General features: G+C 45.3%; 1 protein-coding gene across 2 annotated transcripts in view; it reads right to left on the bottom strand.

The window, feature by feature from the left end:
• Window positions 1–3,367: 3,367 nt before the first annotated feature.
• The window catches only part of dync1h1 (dynein, cytoplasmic 1, heavy chain 1), a 37,949-nt gene continuing 17,854 nt past the window's right edge, over window positions 3,368–23,462 (bottom strand). The window contains exons 35-78 of one of the 2 annotated variants that reach the window (XM_080751448.1): window positions 23,197–23,421; window positions 22,667–22,897; window positions 22,320–22,460; window positions 21,873–22,106; window positions 21,519–21,725; window positions 21,039–21,160; window positions 20,701–20,866; window positions 20,434–20,597; window positions 20,104–20,233; window positions 19,556–19,689; window positions 19,079–19,193; window positions 18,830–18,991; window positions 18,054–18,268; window positions 17,464–17,668; window positions 16,996–17,169; window positions 16,678–16,797; window positions 16,436–16,556; window positions 15,882–16,077; window positions 14,955–15,072; window positions 14,207–14,422; window positions 13,336–13,548; window positions 13,049–13,176; window positions 12,801–12,954; window positions 12,538–12,684; window positions 12,209–12,359; window positions 11,292–11,545; window positions 10,779–10,913; window positions 10,452–10,546; window positions 10,126–10,300; window positions 9,888–9,963; window positions 9,432–9,592; window positions 8,668–8,779; window positions 8,499–8,559; window positions 8,299–8,422; window positions 8,039–8,152; window positions 7,748–7,918; window positions 7,420–7,637; window positions 7,062–7,165; window positions 5,782–5,990; window positions 5,396–5,549; window positions 5,100–5,242; window positions 4,332–4,500; window positions 3,921–4,045; window positions 3,368–3,786 (exon numbers count right to left, since the gene is read on the bottom strand). In XM_080751448.1, coding sequence (XP_080607574.1) covers window positions 3,658–3,786; window positions 3,921–4,045; window positions 4,332–4,500; window positions 5,100–5,242; window positions 5,396–5,549; window positions 5,782–5,990; window positions 7,062–7,165; window positions 7,420–7,637; window positions 7,748–7,918; window positions 8,039–8,152; window positions 8,299–8,422; window positions 8,499–8,559; window positions 8,668–8,779; window positions 9,432–9,592; window positions 9,888–9,963; window positions 10,126–10,300; window positions 10,452–10,546; window positions 10,779–10,913; window positions 11,292–11,545; window positions 12,209–12,359; window positions 12,538–12,684; window positions 12,801–12,954; window positions 13,049–13,176; window positions 13,336–13,548; window positions 14,207–14,422; window positions 14,955–15,072; window positions 15,882–16,077; window positions 16,436–16,556; window positions 16,678–16,797; window positions 16,996–17,169; window positions 17,464–17,668; window positions 18,054–18,268; window positions 18,830–18,991; window positions 19,079–19,193; window positions 19,556–19,689; window positions 20,104–20,233; window positions 20,434–20,597; window positions 20,701–20,866; window positions 21,039–21,160; window positions 21,519–21,725; window positions 21,873–22,106; window positions 22,320–22,460; window positions 22,667–22,897; window positions 23,197–23,421 — 6,918 coding nt within the window. In that variant the 3' untranslated portion in view covers window positions 3,368–3,657. Of the gene's footprint in view, window positions 3,787–3,920; window positions 4,046–4,331; window positions 4,501–5,099; window positions 5,243–5,395; window positions 5,550–5,781; window positions 5,991–7,061; window positions 7,166–7,419; window positions 7,638–7,747; window positions 7,919–8,038; window positions 8,153–8,298; window positions 8,423–8,498; window positions 8,560–8,667; window positions 8,780–9,431; window positions 9,593–9,887; window positions 9,964–10,125; window positions 10,301–10,451; window positions 10,547–10,778; window positions 10,914–11,291; window positions 11,546–12,208; window positions 12,360–12,537; window positions 12,685–12,800; window positions 12,955–13,048; window positions 13,177–13,335; window positions 13,549–14,206; window positions 14,423–14,954; window positions 15,073–15,558; window positions 15,755–15,881; window positions 16,078–16,435; window positions 16,557–16,677; window positions 16,798–16,995; window positions 17,170–17,463; window positions 17,669–18,053; window positions 18,269–18,829; window positions 18,992–19,078; window positions 19,194–19,555; window positions 19,690–20,103; window positions 20,234–20,433; window positions 20,598–20,700; window positions 20,867–21,038; window positions 21,161–21,518; window positions 21,726–21,872; window positions 22,107–22,319; window positions 22,461–22,666; window positions 22,898–23,196; window positions 23,422–23,462 lie in introns of both variants that reach the window. The other variant, XM_080751449.1, reaches the window with a different exon arrangement.

Below are 23,462 nucleotides of genomic sequence, written 5' to 3'. Positions count from 1 at the left end.
AGTATTTGGGTGCAGAAACATGAACATTCAACGTATTTTGTGGTTTGCAGAAATGTACAATGCCAACTTTGGTTGACCAGGCTGTCTAAATCCATCCAGTTCTGTTGTATAGACACTGATGCTGCTCTGTGTGTGTGTGTTTGTGTGATTGTAGTTTTTGGACCCCTACGATGGTAGCTCAGAGGATTCTGATGAATCTAGTACCCCCAGCAGACGACCGAGGCAGCAGGGAGGGGGAATAGGAGGTTGTCGGTTTTTGGGCCGGAGCAGGCGATTCAGCCACCATCACTCTGCTCCTGCTTCCCTCAGAGAGTCAGTGAGGGATGGGATGAGAGATCCCAATGCTGACCAGCATCAACAGCATCTCGCGGATGTTCAGATGCGATCGGGAAGTGACTCTGAGCTGTGGGTCTGTGAGCTGGAGGCTCCGTCTTCTCTCACTGACAGGAGTGGCTGCACAGATCCTGTAGGGGAGATGCTCGGTGATCAGGCAGTGCATAATGGGTCTGTGGATTCTGATGTGCCCTGCAGATTTGACGATTCGGGAGTGTTCACCACCAGATCCTCCACCCCCTGCACCCCTGTGGGGGAGGTATCATTCCAGCTGCCTGATGGCACCTCTGAGAGATCCCCTAGCCCCTGCACTCTGGGATCCCTCTACAAAAGGAAGCTGGCTCTCCCAGGGGCAGAAGTGGTGGAGTTGGAGGAGCCAAGGAAGAGGCAGTGTGTCAACATGGAAGAGGAGCAAGGAGATGGGGTCTCTCTCTGAACTGTGTTGGGGTGACAGCTAGCCTGCATGGCAAAGTCAGGCCACAATTCTGACTTGATCTCGAGACAATTATGCACTATTAATATTCAGCCTTCACACAATGGCACTTTATTTTTGTTTCCTCCTTCCTTTAGTTTACCCTTTTTTTCTTCTTTTGCAAACAACCAATTCTTTGTTTTATCTAAAGCATTATTTGTGTTCTATTTTATGTTAAATTGCATAAGTAAGGGCGGATTATATTAAATAAAATGACTGGTTCTGCCAAAGCAATTTAACTCTTTAATCTTTTGTGTTAATAAGATTATCCACATGTATTATTTGATGGGTTATCTACTCTAATTTGATAAGGTCACACATCCTAAACTAATATATTTTTCCAGTCAGTATAGTACCACCTTTCTATTTTGTGTCACTGTCAGTTACTAATTTCTGACCATGGGTACAAAACCTCAACCTTTTCAGGCTGTCAGTGACCATCCTGCTTGTTATTTACGGTGTTTTATTTTGTATCAAATATGGCTTTTTTATACAGTGTGTGTGATCTGAGCTACCATCGATAATGTATGATTATGGGTTAAGAGTTTGAATTGGTTTAGTTTTAAATGTGTTGTACATAATCTTGCATCTTAAGCTTGTGGGCAAGGCACTTAGTAAAACAAATTGTGTACTATTTTTCTACCCAATACCATACCACTGTCCTCTATCAAAATAGGAACACATTGTTAATTACGTTATGTATATTGCTAAGTAGCATGTTCTGAAGTCAGCAATGCATGGCAGGGTATTGCAATTGATATCTCAGTAAGCATTAAGGGTCATTCCCACCAGGCAAGAAGTGGATGGGAGTGGATGGTAGCATCCAGTGTGGACACTACCATCCCGGTGGGAATAACCCTTTCGCCTAGCCACATTAGCAGCCCCTATAGCAGTGGTTCTCAACCTGTGGGTCGGGACCCCAAATTATTTTGGGGGGTCCCCAGATGTTTAACTTAATGTGCAACACCGTTTTCTCTCTCAACAGTAAACCAACAAAGTTTAAGTGTATAGAGGGTATCTGCACGTTTCTAAAGTGACAATTTAAGGACTTTTTAATACCTATAAAATGACATGAAACATTGGCCAAATTGTGTAAATAGCCGATCTACATGCTCACAACGCCTTGCTTGAGCATGTAGATCTGCTATTTTCACAATAGAACCGTGTTATACAAAATGTAATGCCTCAACTCTTCGTGGGCGGGTCCCCAGTTAAAACATTTGGGGGTCGCAGCCTGAAAAGGTTGCGAACCACTGCCCTAGAGTACATGCTGCTTCTAAAGGCTCATTGATACTAGGGTGAAGTATCTCCACTCTTTGGAGTGATTTCGGAAAGTAAAAGCAGGGGAAATGTGTCAGGATTGTTTGACTTTAGGAAGGGTTATACAGAAAACTGCTATGGGGTCACTCGGTGGATTTGTCTGAGGGCATACATCGATAATCATTCCCTGCATGACATACATGGTCGAAATGGTCATTTTCCCCAAAAGAATCTGCATGTCATTAGGGATGGGTATCGTTCACCTTTTAATCGATACCATTTTCAATACTTTTTATTTAAGTTTAACTGCTCTACCACAGCAGCGGTAGAGCAGGTGATGATGATCACACAGTATGGTGGAGCGGAGAGTATAGACGTTGGATAATCATCATAATAAACATTATAGGCTATTGCCGGCTATTTTCCACAGTAACGAGTGTCACCTACTAAAGCTGTCATTAAACTCTCAGTAGCCCAACTGTTACAGATGCGACCGGCCAGGGGTGTGTTCCAGAGTATCGAAACGAGGTATCGTTCGTTTTTACGTGAAACGATACCCGATAGTATCGCAGACGATACCCATCCCTACACGTCATACGTACCGTCAATAGCGTAACACGGTCGAACGCACCACTGGGGTCACTCAAAGGCCCCCTTTTACACTGGCAGCCAAATCCAGATTGGAATCGGTTTGTTTTAAAGGAACAAATCAGATTCCAATCTGGATGGGACGCAGATCTGATTCAGGCTGGATTTGGCTGCCAGTGTAAATGGGGCCACATTGTTATGGTTCTTCTGAATATTTCAACTAGATTAAACATGTACAACGATAAAGATTGGTGCAAGAGGACATGGGGTCACCAACATTAGGAGCCATCCTCTGGCCATGCCCAGAAGTTTACAGGCAATATTAAAGCCGGTTTTAGGGTGGTTGGGTGTTATTTAGGACCGAAATGGTGACACACTGGCTACTGGAAGACATAATAGGTCACGTCTCTGGAACAGATCTCAACCAAGGTGTTGCTTTTTGACATGTTAAATACTAGCATTTGCACCCTCAGGTGCGTATTTAATTGCTACCTGGATTTTGTGGACATTGACCAATATAGATATTAGATATTTTCTTCTGGTTCTTCTTAGACAACAGCCCAAGGTCTATCTGGATGGAAAAACAATGGACCAAAGAAAGGCAAACCATGCATTCTTTAACCCAAGAAACACTTAACACCAAAAGATCAATAACCAAGAGACTACATGTAAATGAATTATGCAGTTTATTTCGATCTATCCATTGTTGTTCCATCATAAAATCACATGCAGATTCTTTCATAAAAACATTGCATTACTTTCTTAGACTTCCCTCAACATTTATCATTTTCTGCCAACTTCCTCAGACCTTCCTAGCAACTTTCCAAACCAATGAAAATGGATGCATGAAGATTACAGTTCCATAACGGTTACCAACTATGATTCAGAACTGGAAAACACATGTTTTAGATTTGACTACATTACGGTTAATAGCTAAATATGGGTCATTAAGTACGGTTAAATAGGTACGGTTAAATAAGACTTCAACAGTAAGACGTTTCCAACTACTCGTTGCACAGAACAGCAACACCACGCTCATAGAAGTTGTGTGGGTCCTCCTTGGTAGCGATGTCAAAGTCCACAGTGAAGATGAGGTCTGACCTTGTGAAGTTCAGATACACCGGCAGAGTCACCTGCAGGGAAGAGAAAAATGTAAATGTAACCATTTCAGTTTTTGGTTGGCATCACTGGGTCGTGTGTCCCCCTCCCACCCAAAAAAGGCTTGTGACCAGCATTAGTGCCAGTTGGATATGTTCTGGCTTTGTACCATGTGTCTCTTCTCAGCGTTGGCTTGCTTGATCCAGTGCAGCTGAGTGAGGGGCAACTCAGTAGAGATGGTGTTGGACAGGGAGAGCTTGTTGTTCGTACAAGTAGCCCCCTGCATTTTCAGACCTATAAGAGACATAGTACGTAGATCGCATTAGGACAGTTTAATAGAAAATCTACATAAGGACATATCAGGACAAATACATGTATATGTAAATGGCAGGCAGTAGCAGTTTAGCATTGATAATTAACTAGAACTATTAGACCTCTTGCTGTATGCTACTAGAATCTGTGAAGGACGTTTTCCTTTCCCCAATTCAGTCAGCCGTTTCCCCCATTCAACCCTGCGTGCCATCAACAACATTAATCCCCCACCCCCTCTAGGGTACTGCAAACATGCTGGTTGTCCGACCTTTGATGCCGAAGCTGCAGGCATCCAGTGCAGCGCCCTGGGCGGTGGTGACATTGACCTCCAGACACAGCTCTTCCAGAGACCAGCTGTTTGCCTGAGCCACATACTGACGGGTGGCGGTGATGTAGGCCTCAGGCACAAACAGGCTGCCTATGCACACATGGATGTTCTGCCGACAAGGGAGTGGGAATGGAAACATGATGAGAGGACATAAACAAGAGCTTAAGCAAAGCATAACAACTGCATGAGAGGAAAAACCTTGCTGCTATTCAAGAGATCCCAAGCCTTTTAAGTTCTATACCAAGGGTCTTCAACAGGGGGTCCGCCAAATCTTATAGGATCGCTCTTTTAAATTAACAACTTGAACCATCCCTATTCTGTGGAGAACTTTAGCCCAAAATAGCAGATCTACAAGCTCTCAACACCTCGCAGCACGAGGCGTTGAGAGCTTGCAGATCAGCTATTTTCGGCAAATAGGTTTGGTGGAGGTAAAAAAAAGCAGACCAAGTACAGAGTGAAAGGTCAAGTTTACTAAAAACACAAATCCAACATAGACTGATGACAGTGCTGTCAAACAAGTCTATCTATTTCATAGATAGATTCTATGAAATCGATGAAAATCTGCATCACACATTTATACAATATGTAGCGGGGGTCCCTGCTTCATCTCTCTCAGCATAGGGGTCCTTGGCCTGAAAACGTTGAAGAACCCTGTTCTATAAAATAATTAAGGTCTGAATGTAACATTTTATACAAGGACTGCCATACCTTAAGTTCCTTAGCGCCCCCACTGGCTGCTGCCTGGGAGATCTGCTGCAGTTGTTTGATTCTCTCACTGAAGTCTGCCACCCACAGAATCACTGTCGTTGTGATAGGGACGGTGTAGCGACACCAGCTACGAGGGAGAATGCCTGGGGAGACAGACAAGCTCCACTGAGTAAAACTGGAAAACTATACTATAAAAGGAGCAGGTAGTTATGTTCCCTAAAAAAATCTGGAGGGAACATACGTTGTTTTCCTCTCCATATACCCAGTGAACCTATAAAAAGGTAAAAACATTTTACCTTTAACAAGGTCATTGATGAGTGTGCGTATATCATTAGTCTGCTTCTTCTTGCACTCGCACACCGCCACCACATCTGACAGATCCTGACGGATGTCCTGCAGCATCTTGCCTCCCATCTTCACCTCACGTTCAAAGAAGCGGAACAGTGGATCCTGGAGAGTGAGTGTGTGTTGGGGTAGAAAACATCAACTTAAATAAAATAAACACTCTTCAACCGTAAAGACAAGTGTGAAACAAGGCAGCATATAACACAAATATTTGCTGCAGTAAAATGCACCAAACCAGAATAGCTATACTGACAAATAGGAAGTGGAGAAGGCTTGCACGCGGAGAAGCCAAGCCAACTTCAGCCCGCCACCCACCGTCTCCCATGCTTCCAGTTACCTTGATGTTCTCCACTGTGCGTTTGAGGGGGTTGACTGCTTGAGGTATGAGCTGAAGCCAATTGCGGCAGGTGGTGTGAAGGATCCTCATCCATCCTGGCTGGGTGTCCGACGTGGACGTGCTGCGCTGCTTTTTCTCGGTCTCGTAGGCAAGGTCATCCTCATCCTCCAACATCTGCATTTTCAGCATCTTACCCATCATGTCAATGCCTGCCCAGCCCAGCAGAGGGAGCCAGTGAGCAAGGAGGGAGGTGGGGGCGAGGCGTGGGAGGTAGGGAGGTGGGGGAAAAATAAATTAATTGTGGAACAAAGACACAGGTTGCTTTGCCTCTGGACGTTTAATAAGTGCTGCTGTGGATCTAAAACATAAGCAGTTAAGCCAGTCACACAAAAATGGAATTAGGGTGCATGCAGTAGGATCACAGACAAAAATGGCTTCAGGCACAAACATAACATGACTTATATCGTCACGGATATTTGCATCAAAATTAATATTTTATAAAGAAAGACAGTGGCTCTTCCGGTACATGCTGAAATGAAGCAGATTCCAAACATAATGTGACAGGAATAAAACACCACCGAAACAATGGAGAGGGAATGATAAGATAAAGTGAAAATCAAGTGGTTCAAGGAGGATGGAGGGGTGGGGGTGAACACATGGATGGATGCTTTGTAGGTTCAACCGTGGGAGGCATGCTAATCATTCCTGGGGACAGGGGATGTGATGTGGAACTTAAGGGGTCGGATGCGTTTGGGCATCTGATCTGGGGTCAGTGTCAGAGCGAAATGACATGACGGATGTGAAATACAGCTGCTGGAGGGTGAGGAGAGACACACCGCACAGCTCTTCCTTTGGACAGAACACCTCCACACAGTATGGCTATGAGCCTGCTATGGAAAACTCGGATGGGAGGGAATGCTATGAAAATCAGCACAAACTATGGAGAAGAGGCAACCAGAGGAATGGATGGAAGAGGGGAATCTAGACAAAAGAACAGTTAGATGTTTTAAGTCCAGACAGACAAATAGTATCCTGCCGGAAACCTGTTTAGCCAACACGTTCACAAACACTCCACTCCCAGAAATCTGTCTAAGCAAAAACACTTAATGTTAGATGGGATGAAATGAGATTCGTGAATTAAACAAAAGCCTCTCCCAGAAGAGTCCACTCCATGCCTGTGAAAGAGCCACACTAATAAACCACATATTATCACATAACGGGTGAGGAAGGAGAATGAGATATAGGATTTCCAGAGACGACAGCGGTTGACCGAGGCATACCAAAAGTGGTGAGCAGGACCTTCTCGGCGTTGCTAGGCAACCCGAGCCAAGACGGAGTCTGGGTGTCGGGAAGCATCTCCACCCAGTGTATGAACTCCTCGCGTCTGGAAAACATGATTAGAAACAACGTATTAGGTATCTTTTTAATTATCAGTGTCTGGCATTTCCAAGTTATTCGTTTTATTGCTGCATTATCTGCAAATCTCTAAGCAAAGCACTTGAGAAGTGCTGTAAGCAGGAAATGCTTTGGCAGATTTTCTGTAACTTATTACACACAAGGATCTACAAATAAACTACAAACACAATAATCTAACTACTACCCCTTTATTCCCCTGTGGCAGAAGCAGCATCCACTGACCTGATGCCGTCGGGCATCTTGATGTCCTTGTGTCCATCCACTTTGAAGGCCAGTTTGAACTCGCTGTCAAAGCTGCCAGTGGTGAAGATGCGGTCCAGGAAGGTGTTGAGTAGCCGCTGGTCAAACTCGTTGTCGATGCGGCCACCGTAGATGGATTGGGCCATCAGGGTCTTCAGGGCCGCCCATGGGATCTTGTCTGGGGAGATGTTCTGACGACCCTGTGCGTGTGTTGTGAGGGATATTTAATCCATGCACATTTAATGTTTTATCAATGCCAAGTTGTCAGATTTGATGTGCGTCATGTCATGGCAAGTCTGGTCTGTCTGACCTTAGCAGTGTCGTCCAGCCAGGTGTCCACAGTGTCGCAGGCAGAACGCAGATCAGACTCTCCAAACTCGTACTTCTTGGACCAGCCCAGCGGGGCGTAGCGCAGGCGCTCCTGGATGACAGCATGGAACCAGGCCAGCAAGAAGTAGAGACGTGCTCGTTCGTTGGGGGCCTGGAAGGAGATGGACAAAAACAGGTGAGCAACGATGATCCATCTTTGAGGAAAAGGTTGAATAACACAGACAAACAAGGTTTGGAGGACAGCATTGATGTCATTAAGGTTTTTTGTTACCTTGCACATGCGTGCCACAGGGATGTTGCTGAAAGTCCTGAGCATGTTAGCCTTTACACCTGGAGGAGGTTCAAATACAAAGATCCTACCGGCACGCAACAGGTTCACTGGCACCTGGCAGGAACAAACAAATCGAAGAAACGTCATTAGAAGTGAAACTCAAGAGAATATAAAGGAAAACTGTGAAAAGTGTTCATGAATTTGTAACTGTTATAACTGTTGATAATCACTGAATGCAAATCAAGAGTGATAAAGTTTACCTTGGGATTGATCTCCATTGTAAGGAAGAGCCTGAAGCTAGCATGTGGCTGCATGGAGTGGAGCTTCTTCTCCAACTGCATCAACCAGCCAGGGGCCAGGTGGACGTTCTCCAACAGCACCCACCTGCAGGAGGAGAACCGTTAGGATAGGACTGGACATCCTGAGTAGATCAACACACATCTTAGGGAACATTACTCACCTGCCAGACTTCACAGCAGTATTGATGTCTCTGTCAGCCTTATTGAAGCCCTCGGCAGAACCTTTGGAGAGAGAAGAAGAAAGATGTATATAATGTCCTTATCATCTCATTGATGTAGTCAGTAGGATCAGAGCATTTATTTACTGAGGAGTACAACGTGTCCGTTTACCGATAGAGATGGAAGTGATGTGTTTGTTCTGTTCTGCTGCCAGATCTCGGACCAGGCCGCTAGCATCGTAACCGGGCACAGAGCACATCAGAACTGGAGTACTGGGCTTCACCTACACAGGTAAGAGAGAGAGACAATCATACAGGGGAATCCGAGTGAAAACTGAGATTCAGGTGAATTTTGAATGTGCGTGACTGCGTGTGCATACGTGTGCGTGTACATACACACAGTATGGGAGCTTTTAACTCTTTTACCGCTATGATTCTTCAAGAAGCGCATTGCCATGAGCGAGCGGCCGTTTGTTCGTTCTTTACCCTGTCTGAGCACTGTGAGCAGATGAGGGGTGGTCTCAAATCTCGACCACACATAAACATCAATGGAGGCGGAATCACTTTCCTGGCCGTTTTCTATGGCTGGATCTAGTTTCTCTATTTCTATGCTCTAAACTAGTGGTGCAAGCAAGGGACATTCGTGAGCCTCGTTCATTGCAAATGGCTGCACCCAGCCGTCTGTTTTGACAGATGAAAATACGACTGTATTTTACAAAAGATTGCGTTTCAGAAATAATGGATGGATATTTCTCTATAACATCACAAAGTTAAGCTACTTTTAAGCTACTTTGATGGCAGTTTAAGACATCCTTAAATCCTCAATATAGCAGAAAAAGAGTTAAAGTAGTATGCCACATTACACCACGCTGCATTTTGAGCTCTCCACTTCAGCACCTACGCCCCCCATTAAATTAATTGAACAAGGGTATTAACCTCATTATCCACGATGTTAGCCAGGTCCAGGGGCTGATCGATGGCGGTCAAGAAGCTGTCTCCGAGCACCCTGGACACAAAGATGTGTGACATGGCCAACAGGCGGTCTGGACGGAAGGCGTGGATTAGCAGCAGCTGGTGTACCGCCTGGCCAATGGAAGCTAAGCAGGAAGTACACACAGGTTAGAAAAGGTCATTGTAGAGCAGTGTTTCTCAAACTTTCACATTTCAAGATCTCCCCTTAACTCTGGCAGTGTACAAATGGAACCAAATGAACCTGTGAGGGTTCATTTGGTTCCATTTGTACACTGTCAGAGTTACAGACGTGTATGGGTCAATTTAGACCCCCCTAGAGGAACCCACAGAGTCCCTGGAACCACTGTTGTAGAGAACTAGAAAAGGCATCACTTCTGAGTCCAGACCACTGAGAATGTTATGGTGTGCGATTTTACTCACAGGACTGCTTCTCCTCTGTCCATAGATAAGGAACGGACAGCTCAGGGGTGTTACTCTCCATCCACATGAAGAATTGCTGATGTCACAACAACATAGATAAAGGGCGATTAATGTCACTATTCATTTACATTCAAAGAAAAATATATGTTTGCCCTGAAATGTTTCAGTTTAAGACTGCTTGTAGATTCCGGCAAGTGCAGACATAAACAATACCCCACAAGTATGAATTGGGCTTTACCTCATCAGCCTGGACTTTTTCCACAATGTCTGTGAAGGCCGGCACTCGGCTGAGGCGGACCATGGCCTCACACTGCTCAGTTTTCAGATCCTTCACTTTAGGCACACTCGTGCCTGTCAACACGATCTCCTTACTACGGAGGAAGTGATTGAACTCCGCGTCGTACGAGGGCTCACTGTGAAAGAGGATTTTGTTTGTAATGGTGAGAATCACGGTTTGGAAGTTTAGTTTACATACAAGCACAAATGATAAAATCGGACTACTATTAAAACAAACTGTTGGAAGATGAAGAGAGCAGTATGCCAGTGTTTGCATCTCCATCTTACTTGGTCATGCCCTTCAGCTTGATCCTAGCCAACAGCATGGCAAACGTGATGTGGTCCTGGTGTAGCATCCCTCTTGCCACCCGGTTAAACGCCACCTATACAGAAACATTAATATGGTGTAAGCCAGTGGTTCTCCAACATTTTCATATCAATTACCCTGAAAGTAATGCATTTGACCACAGAACCCCACTTATAGACAACAAATAAATTAGGTAAATTCCCCCGGAAAATCCCTCAAGGACCCCAAGACATCACTATTGAGAACCAGTGGACTAAGCGCGCTTCTGCTGCATTTTACAGCGTGAATCAGTCGGCTTAATTAAATACCTGGAACAGGTCCTTGGTGATGAGGTCAAGTCTCTGGGTGTGGTCACCGATGCCCCTGAGGTCTGCATTCTCGTACAACACTGTGTGGTACGTGTCCAGAAAGAAGTGAAGAGAGTACTGGTACAGGAAGTGCATCTGAAGAGGCGGAGAAACATGGCATGGTTGGCCAATGGGCGTCACATGGTTATGTTGTGGTTTGTATGTATGAGTGAGTGAGAGGACATTAGGTGCAAAAAACAAGTCTTCACAAGTTTTCTAAAATACCAGATCTACAAATGGCAGATATACAAGCTCACAGGGCGGCACTCGGTGCTGCGCTGTGAGCTTGTATATCTGCTATTTTTCAATAGTCAAAGCGCAAAATAATGCGTAATGTGTTCGCAGTCTAAATGGGTTAAACCCCCTCCCCCTCTGAAGAACATTCATGGGGGGGCCGCAGTGAATCCTTGTACCCAGGGCCCACAATTTGGTGCGACACCCCTGGTGAGGGTGTGTGTGTGTGTGTGTCCAGACCTGGTTGAGGGACTCCATGGTGAAGTAGATGCTGCTGCAGGCAGAGGACAGAGACAGGTACTGCTGGGACACCGCCTCCACCTCGGCCATCACGATGTCCGTCTCCTCCACCTTCCTGGTGACCTCGGCCGCCTCCTTCTTCAGGTTCTCCAGGGTGGTGATGATGGTGTCGTCGTCCAGGATGCGACCCTTGACCTCATTGAGTGCCTGCAGCAGGGACTTCTCCAGTTGGCGAAGGCGCACCTGGAATTCACCTGGGACGCACACACACACACACACACACACACACACACACACACACACACACACACACACACACACACACACACACACACACACACACACACACACACACACACACACACACACACACACACACACACACACACACACACACACACACACACACACACACACACACACACACACACACACACACACACACACGCACGCTCTCCGTCATCTAACGGTACCATTCTAAACCTGCGGGCCGGGGGCCAAATGATTAGTCAAACACTTAAGATTTTAATGGTAGTCCAAAATAATCTAACCTGAAAACTCCAAGTATACTATGTTAGTTCCATTGATCCAAGTGGGAACAATCGATTAATTCATCATTAAAATTAACACGCTGGGTCGTGGGGAAAATGCCCACATCTGATCAATAACTTAGGCCGGTGGCCTAATGCCTATCAAAGTGGGAGTCCTTGACATGAAAATGCAATGTCCTGATGTCCTTGAAGCATCTACACTGTATTAGTGGCAATTCTTAAGGTATTCCTGGCATTGACAGAGGCCAAGTCCTGGACATTCATTATACTTCAAGTGACGACTTTAATGCATGATAGAGCACACTTTCTTTCCACTTAGTAATAATCTATAGCTGCTGTATTAGTGATCTTTTAACGGTCGCTCACCCTGAAGCTTGAGGAGATCTGAGCGCTTCTCATCCACGTCGGGCCTCTCAGCCTTGAGGACCTCGTTCAGACACTGGCTCTGCAGACTGCTGCGTGTCACCGTGAAGTTGACGAAGGTCACACGAGAACACAGGTCTGGAGGGAACTCAACCTGCACGGATTAAAACCCAGGTAAACCAAAGCTTAGCCGCAAAGGCTTAATTTAGATACGTATATGCCGTATTCGGAACAGATGATGTTCTTAATAATAAAATGGAGGATGTGGTATGACGTCTATTGAAGGCATAATAATTGGACAGATGTAAAGCCAAATGACAAATCAGACTCACTGTTGGGTCGCGTGTGGAGAGGAAGATGACAAAGGAAGGTGACAGATCAATGTCCTGGTCTCCCAGGGTGATGAGGACACGTCCTCCAGTCCTGCGGACCTCTCTGTTCAGCACCGGGTTCAAGATGGGGTCGTAGCTCTCCACATCCTGACAGAGAGAAGGAAACCAGGAGGGGAGGAGAACAGAATGGTGAAAGGATGAAGCAAGCAAGGAAAACATCTACAACCGTTAAACGCCAAGCTCAAGTTCGCAGGGGCTTTTACCTGGACCAGCAGTGGGTTTCCAAAACGCAGAGCACTCTCCAGGTTCTTCCTGAAGGCGTCATCCAGGAAGCTGGTTCTGGTGATCTTGCGGTCCTTGTACTCGTTCATGATGAACTCTGTGGCCTGGCCTGATGGATCGATGATCAGAGGGTACCTGGAGATGACAGGGAGACATCAGCGTTGTTAGATCAACCCAAGGCATGTGGTGTTTTTGTTGTTGTTTTTTTTCACCTTGAACAAACACTAACCTGTTGAATCTCTTCAGCATGATGGCGTTCTCAGTGCAGAGGTCATCAGCTGGGAGAGAGTTGGCCTGCCAGCGGAGCCTCTCATCAGCGTTGGACAGGTACTCGGTCCTTGCGATATCCGTACGGAACTGGCAGTGACATGCAGGAGAAAGGCTGTTAGGCATGCTAAAGATTTAGGCCTCTCATTAAGAGATGGCCTTATCGATGTGTAATTTGGTCAAATGTATCTCAGTGGAGCTCAGTGTCACCGCATTAACTGAAATGTTATATGCTATAGTGCTAAGTACCTGAATGTTGGCCTGCTGCAGGTGGTGAGACCAGGTGGTGAACAGGTTCTGTCTCATCTGCTGTTCAAAGTAACCGGCGTAGGCGATGAAGGCGGCAGAGAGCAGACAGTCCCCGGCGATGGTGGACATCTGGTTCTTGAAGGTCTCGCTGGTCTTCTCCCAGCGCTCCCTCTCTGCTGACAAGCTCTTGAGCAGAGCTGTGCTGCGGTTCACCTGGGAACAGAACACAGAAGAGTAAAAGGTAAGAAAAGGGGACACCAGACCTTTTAGTGTAATCACAGAGCAGTATGCAGGCAGGACTTACAAACGTGTAGACATCAGATACTATGATGTCTACACGTCTTTTGCTTTAGACGTGCGGTGCAACACACAACAATAACTGTACTGTATTTGTATCAGCGATAATGTGAACCCTGATTGTGTGGCTACACATGATACATTTTCCTAACGCAGAGGTCTTCAACAGGGGGTCCGGGACCCCTAGGGGGTCCTCAGTTACAACAGGGGGGACGCCAAATCTTTGTGATAGGATCATTCTTTTAAATTAACAACTTGAACACTCGCATCCCTATTCTGAGGAGAACTTTAGCCAAAAATAGCAGATCTTTTCGGCAAATAGGTTTGGTGTAGAGGTAAAAGAAAGAGCAGACCAAGTACATAGTGAAAGGTCAAGTTAACCAAAAACACGAATCCAACATAGACTGATGACAGTGCCAGTCAAACATGTCTATGAATCTATCTCTATCGATGAAAATCTGCACCAAACATTTATATAATATGTAGTGGGGGTCCCTGCTTCATCTCTCTCTCAGCTAAGGGGTCCTTGGCCTGAAAACATTGAAGGCTCGACTGGATGTGGATGAGCATTTACCTTGGCCTCCACTGCAGCCAGGTCAGCTTTGATGGCCTGAGCCTCTGAGATGAGGACAGCATACTCCTCCTTGTAGCGAGCGATGCTGGACTCCAGGTCTCTGATCATCTGCTCCACTTCCTCTGCCCGCGTCTGGTTGTCCTTGGCGTCGTCCTCCAGTTTCTGCAGCTCGTTACGCAGGGGCTCCACGCGCTTCAGCATGTCAGCGTAGTTCAGCTGTGTAGGAGAGAGTGGAGGTATGTTGAGGAGTCGTCACAAAAAAAGAAATAATAATAATCAGATAAAACAAGTCTGCTAACTAAATACACTGGGAGAAATTCTGGACTTTGGGCTAATTGAACAGATATTCACATAAATCAGTGGTTCTCAACCTGTGGTGGGGAGTCCCCAGATGATTAACTTAATGTGCAACATTGTTTTCTCATTGTTTTTCTCTCAAACAAATAGAGGGTATCTGCACATTTCTAAAGTGAAGTTTAAGGACTTTTTAATACCTCTTAAAATGACAAATTAAACATTGGCCAAATTGTCAAATATTAGAGGCAGAAATTGTGAAAATAGCCGATCTATAGTAGATCTGCCATTTTCACAATAGAACTGTTTTATATACAATATAATGCCTCAACTCTTAGTGCTCGTCAGGATGGGAGGTCCCCAGTTAAACTATGATTATTTGGGGGGTCGCGGCCTGAAAAGGTTGAGAACCACTGACATAAATGACGCATCAGTGACCACAGGCCTCATTTACCTGAGCGATGGCCCATTTAACCATAGGCCCGCAAGCCAGAGAGGCCCTGTTAACCTGCTCATAGTTGAACCCTGGGTTGGACATGTAGTTCTTCTTCATCTTTTCACGGATTGAATCGCTGGAATTAACACAAGTGATGTTGGATATCAGCAAGATTATAGTACATACATACAGCTGTAAAGCGTAATTAACTGCTGATTTTAATTTTTCAAAGAACAGAATACATGTGTAGGTATGAGACTGTAGAGTTGTATTTATTTTGAATATGACCTAAGGATTAATTTGAACAGAATCAAGAGATAAATCTTGTAATTATGCATGGCCAGAAGTCATACCTGGCCAGCTGCTGGTGTGGACAGGATTATTCAAACCCATTAAGAAAATCACAACAAATAATGATCAACAAATAGTTCCCCCCCCCCTCTCATCAATTCCCCTAGATAATAGTCGGCATATGCCAATTGTCCACCCAGCGAACCAGAAACCCATTGGCATTATCAAGCCGTAATCACAGATCAACAAATGTACTGATTGAGAATATGATTTTTTTAGTCCATCTGAAATCTAGGTAGACAGACAGGTTGAGACGGTCCGACCGCGGTACCTCATTCCCTCATGGGAAAAGCTGATTATGCTGCTGATGAAATTGTCACTGATAATAACTTGTCTAATCTTTTTCCAGTCACTGGTCTCCTCGCCCAGCAGCAGGCAGATAGACTCCAGGGCCAGCTTGACCGCCGCTGGCGGGTTGGTCATGGACCGCACTTCTACAAGGTGCTGCCGCTTTATAGAGCTCACCGCTAAAGGCAGGGTAAGTGTGTGTTTGGAGGAAAGGAGGGAAGTTGGAGTGGAGGAGAGACAGAGAGAGAGAGAGAAAGAGAGAGAACACTTTTAGTGAATCATTGTATCGAGGTCTTTTCATTTCACCTGATCTCGTCAGCATTGAAGTTGACGATGGTGGGGATGAAGTTCTCCCTCATGATGATGGAACGGATCTGCTTCCAGTCCGTGGTGCACTCCCCCAGGAGCAGACAGATGGACTCCAGGGCCAGCTTCACGGCCGACGGGGGATTGGCCATGGATCGCACCTCCACCAGGTGCTGCTTCTTAATGGACTTAACAGCTATCGGCACCAAGTGGAGGCAGATGAGGATTAGGAGGGGTAAAGGCGCAACGATGAAGAGGGGATGTGAGTGTAAGAAAAAGAAGAAAAGATGTCTAACTCTTGACAAAGATGACTTTGTCTGGACAATGGGAAACATTCTCATGAAGGGAGAAAGGAGAGAAAAAGCTCAGAGAGGAATGTACTGTAGCTCAAAATTCAGCACTAACAATGCTTACAACAAAACACTAAGAAAAACTTAATGTGATCCATTGAAATATTTTCAACACATAGACAATACTCTACCCTAACTGTAGATATGTAACAGTATTACAGACCAATTCAAAGAGAAACTATGTAGTGAAAAGGTAAAATATACCATTCTGAGCCTCAATGACAGCAGGCTCCACTTGGTCCAGATCTTCTTTGACACTCAACTGTTTGTCCTTGATCACCGCTTGCTGCTTGTACACAGATTCCTGGATCTCCTGGCTCATCACCTGAAATCACCATAGAGACAAACAAATGTAAAGACAATCCTGAGTGTTAATTTAACCTTGTAGTATACACTTAGGAGTTTACTGTGTAGTATCTGAGATTGTTTTGAAACTCAACGGTTACCTTTTTCTTCTCAGCCTCCTGCTGGTCTTTGACCATCTTCTTCAGCTTCTCGTTGGCAGCCAGGTTCTTCACCTCCAGCTCCTCACTCTTGATCCTGAGGTCACGACGCAGCTCCTCCACCTTTGGACAAGGAGGAACACTTTAAGTATAAGACCGTCGCAGAGGATCGACCGGTTCTAGGCAGACACTGTGATCAAACAGCCACAGCGCTTCTCGGTTGAAGCAAACAAAGTTCAAATGAACTTGAGGTCAAGACAGCTGATGCACACCAAAAAACTAAAACAAAGATCATCTTTATTTTCACAGGATCTGCGTTACCTGATCGACTGTCTCCTTGATCTTGCGGAGACCAACATTGAGGTGCATCTGCTGCTCCTCAAGCTCGCTGCGTTTCTCGTTGAACAAGTCGGCATAGTGGTTGATGAAGTCTAGGTAGTGGCGAGGAGTAATGGCCATGGTGCGACCGCCACGCTTTGCCAAGCGGTTGTTGGCCTAAAAGGGATCAACATCAGGCTATGTGAACACCTCAGATGTACAGTATACAGCATATTAACAGAGACTGCAATCACAATTTATTTGTAAAGATTTATGTATTTAGTAAATCAACACTTTAAACATTTTAAATTTTTTTCCCCATAGCAAAAAAGGACAAAAGAGCTAAAACTAAAAATATAAATTTGTTTACTACACATATGTTACCATGCCACATCATGAAACCATACATATTAACTTGATCATACAAAACATTATCTCAGTCCTGCCAATACATGGATAAAAGAGTCCTACCTGGTGCAGTGTCTGGTGCACAAACACACATCCATTGACGATGGCCTCGCGGTGATTGGGTGGCTGGGGCATTTTGTCGTATATGACGGGCATGTAATCGGGCACCTTCCAGTTGGGTTTCTCCAGGTCCAGCTTGATGGTGAACTCCTTGCCCACCTGGTAAAGGGCCTCCGTTGACCAGTCACCAAACCAGTTCAGCACACACCTGGCACAGGAGGTGAAGGCCTTGGTATCAGTTAACCCATTAAGACCGTTTTCGACTTTGGCTATTCAAAATAGCAGACATACAAGCTTGTAGATGTGCTATTTTTGAAAGTTTGTGCAAATCTTTGAATATATATATTTTAAATACAACATTTTAAACTAAAATCTTTGCTTCTGGGGTCCCTGGAACAAAATATTTTGAGACGGGGGGTCCGTAGCCAAATACATATAATTTGGTGGTCCTTGACATGTTTTTCAGAAAACTGTTAGGATTTAGAAGACATTTTATAGAACCAGTCTTAGGTCTTAAGACTCGAATCATATAGTGAATACACAGTAAAAGTGTTCATTTATCCATTTGTAACACAGAGCATGTATTGGGGTACCTGTTGAAGAGGGCAGGTGAGGTGGCAGCCCTGTCCTTCAGGCCCTCTGAAGAGGGGTTCATGGTGAAGACCACATGGAGGTTCCTGATCACCTGGCTGGTGAACCACTTGTACAGCTCCTCATGGGTGTCCAGCATCAGGCCCTCCTTCTGCGCTCCCTCCTTACACTGGGTCATCAGGGTGGCATACTCGTCTCCCTCAAACAGGCCGGGCACCTGAGGAATGCACGCAAACACGTCAACATGGAGTAACGCACAGTCGTTACGCACTCATGTGATAGAGGTTTGACAGTCTTGAGTCTTCCTTCACAAGACTATTCATACAAGACAAAACCTGAACACCCCTCTTCCTATATTGCACTTGGCACCTTCCTCACAATCAACAGAGGAATGCCAGCACTGCAGGGGAGCGACAGTTGATGTGATCAGTACTAACTTGAACCATATTCAATACATAGAAATTCCTAAAACAGTAAAATGCATGGGGCAGTACAGACTACAGAGGATGATGAACAACATGCCACACTAATGTTCATGAACGAACACTTCCAAGCCGGCTTGATGTTTCATGATAATTGGAAGCACCTGTGTAGTGTGAATTGCGTGTATGTTCCCTCTTTAGTCTATAGGGCACGGCTTCCCCGTAACACATATATTATCAAGCAACAGTGTGATATCACAGATCAACCAAAATTTTAGTCAATACATTTTCACCATTTTAACAATGACCTGCCTACGTGAAATAATAAGTAAAAGACGAAAATGACACCATGTTACCTCGCCGTTGGCCAACAGGGTGTTCATTCTCTCCAGGAAGCCAGAGTCCAGCATGTTGGACTCATCCATGATGAAGGCAATCTTCTCGTTCTTACAACCGGAGCGACGCAGAACTGTACGCAGGTCCTCATCAAAGTCCTCTCCTGTGTATTTCCTGTGCACCTAAACACACACACGGACATTGCTCAGACCATAGAAGGAATCACACAAGTACAGGTCTTGACCTAAACAAACAGCAGGGACACCAACCTTGATCTGATACACGCTTAGACCATTCATCCAGGCTACAAAGCGAGACAGGGTGGTCTTTCCCGCTCCGCTCACACCGATCAGCAGGAGATGACCTTGGGGCTGGCGGAAGATTCTAGATGGGGAAAAAGGAAATGCACTTTAGACTGACACAACACAAAAGATGGGGTGCCTGCCTGGTGGATCAGCTAGTGGCGAGCAAAGGGGACCGTGTTTGCTTTCTACACATGGTTTCCTGTTTCTCTACATTTTAGACAGTATCATGTCTAAAATGAAGCATAAAAAAATTACAAAATGTAATCAAAAACGAACTTGAGATCGACTCTGAACACAGAAAATAACCACAAATCGTTTCATGTATATTAATGTTTAGAGCCATAATAAGCAATCACCAATTTTAATAACCCAACTCTTATTTCAATTCTCGAACCATGCTAAACCGGTAAACAGTAGCATAGGCTGGAAGTTGTTCCTCACCGGTCAATCCTGAGGACATGGTCAAGCACCTCGTTGAACAGCACCAGAGGAACATCCAGTTCTTCTTCGTAGAAGACCTTCAGACGGGCCTTCACGTAGTCCCTCAACTCCTCCTGCTCCACTGGGATGTAGTCCTGCAGGGAGAAGATGCTCAGTAAGAATGTCAAAAACAGGAATAGAACTAGAGCTGCAACTAGCCATTATCTTCGATTAATTAATCAATCAAGAGTGTCTTTTTGATGTTTTTAGATGTAGATTTAGAACAATCAATCAAATGAATTTAGTTTTTTATAATCCCCTTGTTGTACATCAGTGCCAAGCAAAAAAAGAGACAATCTATAAACTCACGTTGCATAGTGAACTTGTAGATCTGCTTTCTTGCCATTTTTGAGTCTTATTATTCTTTATTATTGATTAAACTAATTAGTTTGATTAACCGTTGCAGCCCTAAATATAAATTTGCACAACCCCAAACTTGGTGTAACCACTCGCCTTCGAATGGTAGCCATTTGGAATGTTATGTCATGTTTGTACAGTAGGCTGTTCACCTTGGACAGCCAGTTGCTGTAGAGGATGGGTCTGCAGAGTGCCTTGTCTTTGTCAATGTTGGGGAAGTGTTTCAGAGCCACCATGTTAATGTTCTCATCCGTCCACCTTCTCTCCTCATCCTCAACCAGTCTGGAAAAAGTTACGGGCAGCCACATTGTTGATACATAGTTCTGAACAGTATTTATGGAGCTACAGTATAGTCTCTTGAAAAACGTTCCTGTATATCAATAATTCAAACCAACATAGTTTTCAGAACAATATATTAGAAATTACTGTCACAGCAGTCGGTTCTCATGGCAGACATTGGTACAAATCACACTTTAACCCACCTGTCCTGGAAGAGGCGGAGAGCCTCATGAGCCCAGACGCGGATGAGGCCCTCCACAGGCAGGGTTTCGAGGGGCCGCAGGGCCTCAAAGATACCCCTAACCCAGCGGGTCATCTCTCTGGGGGAGTAGATGTAGTGTGGCTGAGTGTCCTGGGTGAAACGCTCCTGTAGGCATAAAAGAGGAAGTTCAACAGATTTGATCTTGAACCATAACTTGGAATATGGGACATTATCAAATAGGACAACAGATAAATCATGTGCGTGTTACCTGAGACATGGTGTAGAACTCAACCATGGCAGCAGTAAGTGGTTCTGCGAAGGTGCGTAGAGTTGGAATGAGGCGCAGCATGGCACGGTTGAAGGTTCCATAGATCTGTGTGAGAGATGCGGGGCCTGGGTAGTCCACGTACACCACAGGCACATGGCGAAGGAACCTGCGTAACACACATCACCACACAGCTCAGCGACAAACTTTTTTTTTTTTCCCCCCATTGATCCATTTCAGATTTTTATACATCTTTTCGGGTTAGTTCTTTCAGTTTAAAACATTAAGAAGTATGGGACTAATAGACATAATAATTTGATTTCAAATCCATCAATGTGTACCTGTGTGTTAGGGGCTTCCTGCCAGGGTCAGTGGGAGGATTACAGGCTCCAACAAACTGGATCCTCTCCAGTTTGACCCAAGTCTGGTCGGATGTGCGGTAGAACCCTCCATGCTCAACCATCTACAGAGAAAACACAACAAGCGTTAGTAAGGCACTAAAATAGAGCATCCGAGATCTCTGCCTACCCACATGTCCGGTGACATTTAAAGTCAATGATCAGGATACAGCTGGGTGGAAACAAAAAATAAATAACAGCACTACAGCACCAATGCAAAGACTTTATGGCAGTCCTTCATATTGGGATAGTATCAGGATTGATTTTCAAAGCAGCAGGCATAGGTTTCTTAGCGCTGGTTTTTGCCCACTGTTCTTTCTTAAAGTGACTTTAGATTTCTTATCAGTAGATGTAGATCTCTGATCGTCTTGCTAACATTCAAATATAACTGAAGTAGTGTATCGAGTGTGTGTGACATTATACCTGTCTGAGGAAGGAGATGACCCTCTGTGTGCCGTACTTATCCATGTCAGGCAGATTGATCTCGTCACAGAACAGCACCAGCCACTTCCCCAGCTGGATGGGGGCGAGGACCACGCCGTTGGGGGTACGGCGGTACTCACAGTAGTGGTCGAAGGTCTTCAGTAGCAACTCCGGGGTGGTGGCACTGGAGAAGTTCAGACCTACCACCTGGCAAAGTAGATAGTGACAACATCATTTAAAAACGGTATTATGTAATTAGAGAATTATATGAACTACATTATATACTAGGTTCACTGAGGCCTGACTAGAGCATGGGATACAAAATGAGCTTTCAGCATATGGTCTTCCTCTCACCTCCATGTCAGGCAGAGCCCTGAGAGCGCTGAACAGGGTCATGGTCTTTCCAGAGCCTGGCGGGCCGCACAGCACCAGCGGTTTGTGCTCGGCCAGCCAGGTGTACAGCAGGGCCTCGTGGCGAACAGTGTCCAGCGTGGGAACCACCACGTCTGGGGATGCCACCTTGTGGGTCTCCACCTCGATCTGGGGCACCTTGCCCTGCCATGACTGCCACTCGCCTGAGATGCACACCTGGGAGCAGGAGGAGAACAGTTTTTGTTTTATTGTGGCTAAAGAATAATATATCATAATAGTTGCCAATAACAAAATCCCAACGTGTTTTGTTGTCTTTAGTTAAAAAAGGTGCCGCAATGGCTTATCATTTTTTTTTTTTTTTACCTTTTAAGAGCATCAAATGTAATCTTTCCTTAAGAGTTAAGAATAAAATTGTGAGTGCCTTTGTACCTCATAGTCGATAATGGGAACATTGGGAGCAGAGGGGAGTGGCACCGTGGTGATGCGACGGATGTACTCTCCAAGTTCTGCCCTTATCTTCAGCCGTCCATCACCAGAGAAGGACCAGAGCACGGCGTAGATCAGATACCTCTGTGAAGATACAACAAAACAGTTAAGTAGATCAGATACCTCTGTAGAGACAACAATACAGTTAAGTTTCGTAGAGACAACAATACAGTTAAGTTTCATAGGTGGCTTTGGAGACTTCCGACCAAAGGTTACTCAAAATATAAATATTAAAGCTTTTACTTGAACAATTAAAAGAGCAGAACATCTTTGAAGCACATCATCAGTACCTGCATGTATCTCTCCAGCTGGTCGATGGGCATGGGGAAGTCAGGGTGGTTGTTGTTGTACTGTGCAACGTTCCTGCAGGCCTGGTGCAGCATGGAGAACAGGGAGCCCATGCAGCGCAGGCGGGTGAAGTCCATGATGTGCTCCAGCTTGGAGGCATGCTCCAGGGCCTTGATGACCAGCCCTGTGGAGGTGAAGTAAGGCTGCAGGATGGCTGCAGAATCTCGCTGGATCTGGAGGTTCAAGGAGAGCAGAGTGTGTTTACAGGAGTGAGTGGAGTGATTAGTGATATCTTCTTCTGGCTAACACTAATACTTGATCAGCCACTGAGCCGATATTTAATTCGTTGTTATATTTGCTCCTCGTCTGCCAGACAATTAGCTACACCACCATTAGAGCTACTGGAAAAACTAACAGGTGTCTAGGCTTAAACCCTTTCAATCTAGCCTTCATATTTTGGGCATGTCATTACAGGTTTAAACTTTGCCTTTTATGTCATCAAAATGAATAAAAACTAGGAACACAAACGCACCTGCAGCATAGGTGATGCGGTCTCCTCCTCATCCTCTGTGCCTTTCCTCATACGCTGAGCCTCGTCCTCTCCCTCGTCCAATGGGATGCTGCGAAGGCGAGCCAGGAAGTGGTTGAAGATCATGTCAGTGCTGAGGACATCCTCACTGAACCAGACCATGCCGCAGCGAGACACGGTGGCCAGGGTGGCGTACTTCAGGTCCTGCACCTCGAACATGATGCGTACCTGTGAAGAGAGGAAGTCGAGTACATAAATATTACATTAAA

This window comes from Nannobrachium achirus (assembly GCF_963921795.1).
Source record: "Nannobrachium achirus genome assembly, chromosome: 20".
Classification (NCBI taxonomy): domain Eukaryota; kingdom Metazoa; phylum Chordata; class Actinopteri; order Myctophiformes; family Myctophidae; genus Nannobrachium; species Nannobrachium achirus.
The sequence above is the reverse complement of the archived record's forward strand: the minus strand, read 5'-3'. Positions and strand labels throughout refer to the sequence as shown.